Here is a 10,629-nt window from a genome sequence, read left to right on the forward strand (position 1 = left end):
CCAGTCCCAGGGGCCTGTCAGATAACTCCTGCGTAAGTGACACCAGGAAGCAGAGCCAGACCCGGGGCCACCGACATTTCTCAGATCCAGCTGATGAGCCCTTGAATGCGCACTGTGTGATATCTGCATTTGAAATATCTGACAGTAGGAGTCAGGCCTGAGGGACGCAGGGACTCTGAGGATGGGGGCCCAGCTGGGCTGAGAAACAGGTGGGAGTGTCCTACAGCAAGCACCAGTGCAGGAGGGGAGAGGGTAGGCATGGGGTGGGAGGATGGCAGCCACCACACTGCCCACGGAGCACCATCACCTGACTGGCGGGCTGGTGGAGCTGGGTAATGGCCCCCTAGGTTTCTCCTAAATCAGACGTGGCCAAAGCAAAACACTGAGCGCACAGCCTTGCCTATAGTGGCTGGGAGCGGTGGCTTCCTCAAGCGCTCCCGGCTGAGAAGCAGGATAGCTTATTGCCAACGTTCAGCAACATCACCCCGGGACTCCTGTTACCGATCAACCTCGCGTGCGCTTGAGTGTACCCCCACCAGGCCCCAGGGATCAACACTACTGTTATCGCGATTACCACGCCCCGTCCTCCTAAACTATTTGCATGTTTTCATCCATAATCACAGAACCAGTCTTACCATCTTCCAGAAGGGAAAGCTGAGGCCCAGGAGAAGGCAAGAGGCTGTGCTGTGCTCCCAGGGCTCACTGTGGCTTTGAGCTCCGGTTCTCTCAGCTAGACAATGAGGTCGGCCCACGTGCCACAGAGTAAAGATCCAAAATGCTACGGGGCAGGGGGGCCCTGGCCCCTCGGGTGGGCCGCTGGCTGCAGAGCCCTCCATTCTACAGAGCGTCTCTGGCTGGAAGAAAGGAGGAAGGTGAGGCCTGCAGCAGAGCGCGGGGTTGGGGACCGCTCTTGCTGGGCCCCAGCCTGGCGCTCCGAGGCCCCTGCCCCATCCCTCCCACTCCCCACCCGCCCCGCTCCTCCCCTCTGTTCCAGCATTGCCCGCGGCCCCCCAGCGCCACCGGCCGGACCCTCTGCTGCCCTCTGGCGGCCTGAGCGCGCGGTGCCGAGCTCCGCGCCAGAGGCGCGGATACCCGTTGCCAGCCCGGCTTAGCCTCTCGGGAACAAGCGCCGGGCTGGGGACCGGAGCGGGAGGGGGCTGGGGCTGTGCTCTGGGGACGTGCTCTGGGGACTTCAATATACGGTCCGCGCAAGCCCCCAGCAAACGCTGCTGCGCTTACTGGGTTACTTACTAGATCTCTCTGGGGAAACTGAGAACCAAAGAAAGTGAGTGTACGCGCGCGGTAGGAGCTGGAAGGGGGGTCCTTGCCAGAAGTCGCAGAGGGTCAGGGGCACCGCCGAGACCAGAACCCCAACACCCCTGCGGCCGCCGAGCCCGCGGCGGTGGAAGAGCGCAGAGTCTAAGCGCCTACAGCCTCGGCCCGACCCTGGACTCAGTTTCCCCCAGCCCCCGCGCCCAGTGAGCAGGAGCTGGGCAGCGGTCCGCAAGGTCGCCGGGGCCGGGAGCGGGTGCGGGGGAGGCGGGTCCCGCGGGGCGTGACGCACCGAGCTGGGAGGGCCGGGGCGGGGCGGCCACGCAGGCTGCATATAAGGGCGGCGGCCGGGCGCCAGAGCCAGAGCGAGCTGTCTGTGTCCAGAACCGGAGAGACTCTGAGCCGAGCCGAGCCCAAGCCCAAGCCCAGCCCGAGCGAAGCCGGAGCCCCAAGCCCGAGCCGCGCCCAGCTGGAGCAGAGCCCTCCAGCCGCTCACCGCGCGCCTCCCCAGCGCCTCCGGCCGCTCTCCGCCCTTCGCTCGGCCCCGCTCCCGCCCTCGCGGCCCCTCTGCCCAATGAAACTGGCCGCGATGATCAAGAAGATGTGCCCCAGCGACTCGGAGCTGAGTATCCCGGCCAAGAACTGCTATCGCATGGTTATCCTCGGCTCGTCCAAGGTGGGCAAGACGGCCATCGTCTCGCGCTTCCTCACCGGCCGCTTCGAGGACGCCTACACGCCCACCATCGAGGACTTCCACCGCAAGTTCTACTCCATCCGCGGCGAGGTCTACCAGCTCGATATCCTCGACACGTCCGGCAACCACCCGTTCCCCGCCATGCGGCGCCTCTCCATCCTCACAGGTGAGCCGGGGGACGGGCAGGCGCGGGAGGGAAGGGCGGGGAACCCTCGGCCAGGGCAGCCCGCGAGCGCCGGTCCCGCTGGAGTCGTGCGCTTCGCGCTTGGAGAGGCCAGTGCGCCCCACGCAGCCCCGAAGTCAGCCCAATTTGTCCCCTGGACGGCCACCCTCACCTTCTCCTTTTCTGCTCTCTGTGCCCCCTCTAGGAGACGTTTTCATCCTGGTGTTCAGCCTGGACAACCGCGACTCCTTCGAGGAGGTTCAGCGGCTCAGACAGCAGATCCTCGACACCAAGGCTTGCCTCAAGAACAAAACCAAGGAGAACGTGGACGTGCCCCTGGTCATCTGTGGCAACAAGGGTGACCGGGACTTCTACCGCGAGGTGGAGCAGCGCGAGATCGAGCAGCTGGTGGGCAACGACCCGCAGCGCTGCGCCTACTTCGAGATCTCAGCCAAGAAGAACAGCAGCCTGGACCAGATGTTCCGCGCGCTCTTCGCCATGGCCAAGCTGCCAAGCGAGATGAGTCCGGACCTGCACCGCAAGGTCTCCGTGCAGTACTGCGACGTGCTGCACAAGAAGGCGCTGTGGAACAAGAGGCTGCTGCGGGCCGGCAGCGGCGGCGGCGACCTGGGCGACGCCTTTGGCATCGTGGCACCCTTCGCGCGCCGGCCCAGCGTGCACAGCGACCTCATGTACATCCGCGAGAAGGCCAGCGCCGGCAGCCAGGCGAAGGACAAGGAGCGCTGCGTCATCAGCTAGGAGCCCCACCGCGCCGGTAGCCACACAACCCAAGGAGGACCTTTTTGTTTAAGTCAAATCCAACGGCCCGGCATGCCCCGTGCGCCCCGGGCCACAAGCGCGCGGACTGGACTAGCGTCTTCCCTCCCCGCGATCCGCCCCCAGCGCTGGGGAGGCGCCACTGAACCAAGAAGGGACCGTCATCTGCTCTGGAAGGAAAGAGAACTGGCCAAGACTGAGACTGCTCCCACCCCCACCCCATCCCATCCCCACACCTTGGCGGGGTGGGGGGCAAGGGCCCAGCTGAGAGTGGCTTTGTCTTCTCAAGACCTGAGAGTGAGCACGGGGTGGGGATGATGTGAAGTTATCCGGCCTGTTAGGCTTCAAGAAACCGTCCTGCCCGGCTTGAGGGTCAGGACCCACGGGGCATTATCTTGTCTGTGATTCTGGGTTGCCATGACAGCTGGCAGAGCCTCTGCCCTCCCGAAACTAAGGGGGGCTGGGTCAAATCATAGCCAAGTGACTTGTTTACATGTGAGTGAAACTGCACAAAGGAACACAAAACCAAACTTGCACTTTAACAGTAGTTCCGGTGTCAACATGGACACCGACAAAACCTTACCCTGGTGTTTATACTGCGTGTGTGTGCGTGAGGTCTTTATTACTGTTGGTTTTTTAATATACAATAAAATAATTTAAAATGGAAAACCGGTTTTTGTTTGCTTTTAGAGATGGCTGGAGGTGGAAAGGGTAGGGAGAGGGAAGGGGCTGGGATTTGACTTCTGTGGAACTAGAACTTACCCTTCCTCAGAACTGGAAAATACCCTGCCCTTCTGAAAGCAGCTTTGGCCACCAGAAAAGCCCTAGGTGCTTTTACTCTTTCTTACCTCAATTTGAACCATCTATGCAGGGGATGGTTCCCCACAAAACCAGGACTAATGTGAAGGATTTCAGGGTCCCTCCTGGAGACGAACTCTTTCTAGCCATCTACCAGCTTAATTTTCTTTGGGTCTGATGACAAAAGGCCTCATTTTCTGAGAAAACGTTCTGAATTCTCCTTCAGCGCAAGGGCCACTGGAATTGTGCCTAGCCATTTTGTCACCAGACTCAGTGTGGGCCCAGGCGAACTCTCAAGACTGTTGGAGCTATCATTCAGGCCCTGAGGAAAGAGCCTGAGACCCATCTGGAAGCAGGTCCATCTCAGTGCCCACTCCCACCCCCCCTCCAGGGTGCCACCCTGTCAGGAAACAGCTAACCCCTGGGTGTCCACTCCCCTCTAGCTCCAGGCAGTGCTCGAGCCCCTTGCACCCCTCAGCCTTGCTGTCTCCCTCTCATGGCTAAGGCACCCAGAAACACCTCTCTCTGTCACTAGTACTGCAAACCTGGGGCAGAGCACCCTAAGCATGGGCTTGCTGTGGGGATTAAGTGTGATGTTTGAAAAGTACTTAGCACAAATGCATGCCACCTAGTAATCCAAATAATTAGTGACTTTGAGAGGGTGCTCAGCCCTGTGAGCGACACTCAGAATTGTCCTAGGATTTCAACCCTGCTCAGGGAGGGCAGTTGCCGGCAGGACCGAAACTCCTCCAGTCACCAAAAGGCACTGCACTCCCACCCCCATGCCGCCACCCCACCAAAGGCAACCACAGACGCCCAGGGGCCCGTGCCAGGCAGGGGCAGGGATGACCCGCCAGGCAAACTGCCCTTGAGTCCAGCCGGGAGAGGAGTTCCTGTTCCACACTGGTTCAGCAGGTGAGTGTGGAGGGAGGTGAGGAACAGAGGGTTGGTTCTGTGTCTGAACAGAGTGAGAAACATTCTCCTCTCAACGATCTGCGAGCAACCCACTATGAATTTCTCAGTACAGAAAGCATGATGTCCTGAGACAGCAGAGCACAAGTCCCTTTAATTACGCATTTGAAAAATGTCACAAGTCAAAACAGGAACACAAGGTAGGCTCCAGCTCCCTCCACCCCGGTGAGGAGCCCTTGTTTGTTTCAGCCTTGCATTCAGACAGACTCCGAGGGTCTTGGATTTCCATGTGCTTCATGTTTCATGGTATCTGCCAGAGCCTTAAAACTGGCCCACCCACTACTGTGAAATTTCAAGGAAATAACTGATTCAGTTAAATAACAGTCCCAAGGTAGAACTGGTCTAACAGGTGACCACCCACTTGAATCCAGAGCCTACTTTTCTGTGCAAAGCCACTGAAATCTGGTCTCCTCCTTCACACACCCCCAGGTCCCCAATATGCCACCCACTTTCTGACAGGTGGCTGCAGTTGGACACTAATGGCAGCTCTGCTAAAAACATCTCTACCCAGTCCTCCTGCCAACGAGGTCAGTTGGCGGGCATCTGCTAAGCCCCCAAAGTGGTCAGCGCAGGTTACGTGCCCATTCCTAGACCCAAACAACACTCCAGGACTTCGCACCTCCTCTTGGAGAGGCAAGGGTGAGAACTACTCTTACCTCAATCTGAGTCAAGGGAGAGCACACAAAGAAAATGTCCCATCCGGAAGCAATCAGGGACGCTGGTGAAATGAGGGCTGCTATGAACCTTTAAGAGCTCAAACTCGGCTGTGTCACTGTCAGGCCCAGCTCATGGCTGGGGACCACCCGAACTGCCCCCCCGAGCTGCCCCTCTCTGACCACAAGGTGCATCATGAACCCCTCTGCAGCACATTACACATCGCTGCCACAAGTGAGAAGGCCAGAAGGGAAAGACCTTTTCACCAGGGCAATGGGAATCTGAAATGGCAGAAGAGGGAAGGTCTGTTCGCCTGAAGACCTCTTCCAGCCTGAGTGGAAAGGACGGCCCCTTGCCAGCCCTGGCGAAGCACTGCAGATGGGAAGTGGTCTGGCCACTCCTGGGCACTGACCGAAGGTGCCGAGCGAGGAAGAGAGCAAGGGCTGACGGAGAGGAGAGCGCTAGGAAGCAGGGAAGCTGCAGCAGGGGCTGCCTGGCAGGGCTGTGGGCTGACACCCCCACAGCTATAGCTCCTTCACGGCTCAAACAGAAAAGGAACCAAACTGGGAAAAAAGCCACCCTCTGGCCTTTCAAAACATTCTCTCACAGCTCTACGCCATATGAGTGCAGGCTTAATTTGTCCAGTGGATTCTATGCAAATGTTTCAAGAAGCTGCTGCTAACAGGAACAATATGTACCTGGTACACACTGATCCTATGGGGGTGGGAGGAGGGGAGGGAAGGAAGCAGAGAGGAGCCGCCTCCTTCCTACTGTGTTCTTCAGATCTGTCAGTGGGGCTGGACGCGCAGCAGATGGCCCCCTCCCCAGAGGCAGGGGAGAGTCCTCCACCCGCTCCGCAGCCTCCAGGAGCGTTCTGACTTGCACCGGCAGGCACTCCAGTTATTATGCATCTAGACATATGGATCTACACAAGGAAGCCCCAGCACAGCCAAGCTCGGCGCTGGCTCCCGCACAGGCGACTCGCACAGCACAGGAACCCCGTCCCCTGCAGCTTGAAGTTCTGAGCTGGGGTCCACAGGAACTGTGCCCCAACAAGCGTTCGGCCGGGGGGGGGGTGGCCGTGGGGTGACAGGCCATTTGCTTCCCCTCTTTCTCAGGTGCTCCCGGATGTCGGCCTCGGGCTACTCCTTGGGGATTTCAAACATGCAGAGGCTCTTGTACTTTTGCAGAAGCTCGTTCTTGGTCCTGACTTGCTCCCGGAGGCTGTGCAGCTGCTGCTGCTGCTGTTCGGGGCTCAGGTGGATGCCGGGCATGGTGCTGATGAGCTTGCGCATCTCCTGGAACTTGGTTTTGAGGGCGTTCAGGTCCTGGTGGACCTCGGGGCTGTCCTTGTCCATGCTGCGGGGGCAGAAGAACAGCCGTGAGCATTCACAGCTTGATACTCATCTTGGCTTTCCTGCCCTGCACCCCCTAGAGCTGGCTGTCCTTCCTGCAATAGCTTTTAGAACAGTCAACTGTTACTCTGTGAGGTCAAGGACCATGTCTGCCTGGTCACAGATGTCTCCCTACCCCTGGCCCAGTGTATAGGGCACTGCAGGCACTCAAGAAATATCCATGGAAAGAATGAATGCTTGGCAAATAAGCTCTCAGAACATGTGTTCAATGAACAAACCAATACCAACATCAGGTGACAAATGCCAACCACAATTTGCTGAAATACGACATTTCGTCTAATTGGAGACATTTCCAGACCAGTCCGGAGGCTTCACCAGCTAGCAAGAGCTAACTTTAGTGGAGGTTTTGATACTGGCTTGAACCTGTTAACATAAAGACTAATTTCCACAGGGCTGTTCATAAATTTTAAAGTTTAACTAATTTAAATGTTTCAGCAGACATAGGCTGTCTTCTGCCACGGTCATGTACACTCCTTACCCTTTGAGTCAGCTTCACTTTCAAAGCAGATCATTCGCTGCACAGAGGTCCCACTCAATGAAAAACAAGGCAAGAACAACCTCACCTGAGATCAAAGAAACAGCCTGAAAGTTGCTCCTATACATTTTTTTAAAGTTAGTTAAGTGGACCGGGCGCAGTGGCTCACGCCTGTAATCCCAGCACTTTGGGAAGCCGGGGTGGACGGATCACCTGAGGTCAGAAGATCAAGACTATCCTGGCCAACATGGTGAAAACCCATCTCTACTAAAAATACAAAAATTAGCTGGGCGTGGTGGCGCGTGCCTGTAATCCCAGCTACTCGGGAGGCTGAGGTAGAATTGCTTGAACCCAGGTGTCAGAGGTTGCAGTGAGCCGAGACCACACCACCACTGTGCTCCAGCCTAGTGACAGAGTGAGACTTTGTCTCAATAAAAAGTTAGTTAAGTGGTTGAGACCAAAGCTAAAAGGCAATTCAGTAAGCTGTTCTAAAAGTAAGTCATTGAGGCGTAAGAGGGAAAAACTGTCAATGATCATTAATTTTTTTTAATAAATGTTCATCTATAGTGGAAAATTTCAACCCAGATGGTGCTAATTCATGTTTACTATTCATCATTTCTCCAGAATATCCATCTTTCCTGGCGATCCATCAGTTACGTCTCACACCTTGCAATAAGATGGCCACCACGGTCGGCTCAGTATTTACCAACAGCTCAAACTCAGAGGGGGGATACGGAGAATCAGTCACTTCTTCCAGGAAATGAGAGGCCAGCCAAACATTTGTCATCTGATGCCCTCAACTGAGAGACACCATTAACAGTATACCTTATCTCAGATTCTAGGGAGGACAAACTGGTAGTCACATGAGAACTAAAAATTGTTTGGAAGGAAGCAAATAGGGAACTTCTTTTACTTCAATTCTTTGAAGTCTCAGCTCTGATCCACAAACATGGACAGAAACCATCTGGATTTCTGAAATCATTCTACTTGGATGGCATGCATGTTAACATACTGTTATGAGTTTAAATCCAAAGGAAGTTTCAAAATTAAAATATGGTTTTTAAAAAACCGACGCACATCACATGAGCCTGAAAGGACATGGTAAAACAAACAAAAAAGTACACAAAATAGAAATTTGGATGACAGATAATTCCACTCTTGAAGCAAACATAACCTGGCCCAAAAGAAAATTTAGTTCTGAAAGTTGAAAGTGGGTCATATTTAAGATGCTCATCTCTGAAAACCCCCAAGTTGCAGGGGCTGCCTGTTCTTTGGTGAAGTGTCAGAAAGGAGACAGTCTTCAGATAATAAAAAAGAAGCCATAAGACATGACAAGCCACCCGGAGGGAGTGGAGCCAAAAGGGGCCGTGCGGGCCACAGGGAGGGCCCTCTGCAAGCCCAGCTGCCCTAGCTGGTGGAGGTAAACAGCACGGAACTCCTGGCGTGAGGAAAACACGCTATTCAGAAGTGGTCACCCGCTAAGCCAGGATAACTGTGAAATATTCAAGCCAAAAGAAAAGGGACAGGCCCAAATACTGAGTGAATAAAAGCAGAGAGCTCTAAGTGGGCCTGCCTTTGTGTTCAGGGTTAGTCATCGGGCAACTATAGAGGGAATGAAAAAAGCCACTAGGTCAAGGAGGATGAACATCACACAAAAAAGGCAAGGTCAGGGCATTGTGGTCCCACCTACTATGGCTTTTTTAAAGAGTGGACAAAAATACTCTCGCTCGGGGTGATCTTCCGAGCATCCTTCCCATGGATGACAGACATTTATATCTGTGTCACCAGACTCAGGGGCAAACATCGCAGGGTTTAGGTGGGTGTGTCTGAGAATTACGCCCTGATTTTCTTTGTTGTTCTTGTTTTTCAGTACGGATGCTTTAGTACAGATGCAAACTGGCCAATAACTGTGCTGGAACCACTGCCACAGACTTCCTCCCAAACCTGAGAGCAACTTCTTTGGACCTCTTGGTGACATCTGACTCAGTTTCCCATTTCTTCTTCCTCATAGCTTCCCTGCACTGTGCCTCCCCTCCAATATGTCCTAGCCGCCTTGCCCTCAGACCAGCCCTTACCAGTCCACTCCTCTGCCCGCAGACTCTCCTCCCGCCATGCTAACTGCAGTGCCTTTCATTTTTCTAAGATCGCTTTTTAAAAAATGATAGTAATAGGTATTTGAGGGAAAAAAATTCAAAAGGGAGACACCAGAGGCTTAGAAAAGGGAAATCTCTTTAAGAGATAACCTGTGTTAACATGTGGGGTCCACTGTTTCAGATGGCTTTAAACATACAATAACATACAAATACACACAAACTTTTCTTGTTTTGACAGGAATGTGACCACACATGATCCTCATTCTTGTTTTTTCTACTTAACAATGTACTCAGATGTCCTTCCACGTTAACACAGATACAACTACTTACACAGCTAAATCACCCTGGCTATTCATGGGCAGTTGTAATGTTTGTAATATATCAGGATGACAGTGAATACCTTGGACTTATATCCTTATGTACCTGTGCAAGTATTCTGGTAAGATAATTTCCTAAAAGTAGGGAATCTCGGTCAAAGGTTATATATATCTAAATTTTTGACAGATATTACCAAAATATCCTCCAAAAACAAACTGAACTGACGTAGATTCTCTGTGGCATGGAGGGTGCTCATCCCTCCGCCCTGGATGATACTGGTACTGCTTACCTATCAACTGTGTTTCTCTGCTCCAGTTCTGCCAGACCTAGGAGGCCTTCCGGAGAGAGAGGCTTAGAACTCACACCCTTGCTTTCATCTGCTCACAACATTACATGTAAAATATATTCTTTTTAGAGAAGAGTGACAAAAGGTTCTGCTGCTAAATGGAGTCTGAAAATCACTGCTCTACAAAACGCCCGGACGGGTTCATCCACTCCCAAGCCCAGGACATGGAGGGTGCCTCCCCAGCCAGCCCTCCTTCCTGCACCTCAGTTTCCTCCCTCCACAGTTCCCAAGTCACCTCTGCCTGGAATGTGGAGACGGCAATTGTCCAGCATAGACTCGCTGTCAGCAGGGGATGGGCAGGGAAGGTACAGCCCCAGCCACACACTCAACTGGCCGTGCTAGGAGCCTGCCCCACCAGACCCCCAGACTCGTACCTGTGTGCTCTCTTCTCCCAGCCATCATCCTGCCACCTCCATCTCCTCCGGACCAGCCACCTCCCACTGCCATTGCCTTCCTATGGACCCTGGTCCTCCCCTCTCCTGAAACACTTCCGCCTTACCTGCCCTTAGAAACCCAAGTCCAAGCAGGTCACTATGCTGCTTAAAAATCCCAGATAGCCAGGCGCAGTGGCTCACGCCTGTAATCCCAGCACTTTGGGAGGCCGAGGCGGGTGGATCACGAAGTCAAGAGATCGAGACCGTCCTGGTCAACA

At 54.4% G+C, this 10,629-nt stretch overlaps 2 protein-coding genes across 3 annotated transcripts in view; one reads left to right on the plus strand and one right to left on the minus strand.

Moving 5' to 3' along the window:
* Nucleotides 1-1,095: 1,095 nt before the first annotated feature.
* Nucleotides 1,096-3,575, plus strand: RASD1 (ras related dexamethasone induced 1). 2 transcript variants are annotated; one of them, XM_017514924.2, is made up of 2 exons: nucleotides 1,096-2,132; nucleotides 2,409-2,491. In XM_017514924.2, exons 1-2 carry the CDS (start codon nucleotides 1,847-1,849, stop codon nucleotides 2,489-2,491), a joined length of 369 nt encoding a protein of 122 aa, XP_017370413.1. In that variant the 5' UTR covers nucleotides 1,096-1,846. The 2 variants fall into 2 exon arrangements, with proteins under 2 accessions (XP_017370413.1, XP_017370412.1); XM_017514923.2 differs by having other exon boundaries at nucleotides 1,104-2,132; nucleotides 2,335-3,575.
* Nucleotides 3,576-4,742: 1,167 nt separating this feature from the next.
* MED9 (mediator complex subunit 9) overlaps nucleotides 4,743-10,629 on the minus strand; it is a 14,672-nt gene continuing 8,785 nt past the window's right edge. The window contains exon 2 of the mRNA XM_017514925.1: nucleotides 4,743-6,689. Within this exon, the coding sequence (XP_017370414.1) occupies nucleotides 6,473-6,689 (217 nt within the window). The 3' untranslated portion in view covers nucleotides 4,743-6,472. The remainder of the gene's footprint in view (nucleotides 6,690-10,629) is intronic.

Source organism: Cebus imitator, unplaced genomic scaffold, assembly GCF_001604975.1.
Source record: "Cebus imitator isolate Cc_AM_T3 unplaced genomic scaffold, Cebus_imitator-1.0 Scaffold538, whole genome shotgun sequence".
NCBI classification, from domain to species: Eukaryota; Metazoa; Chordata; class Mammalia; order Primates; family Cebidae; genus Cebus; species Cebus imitator.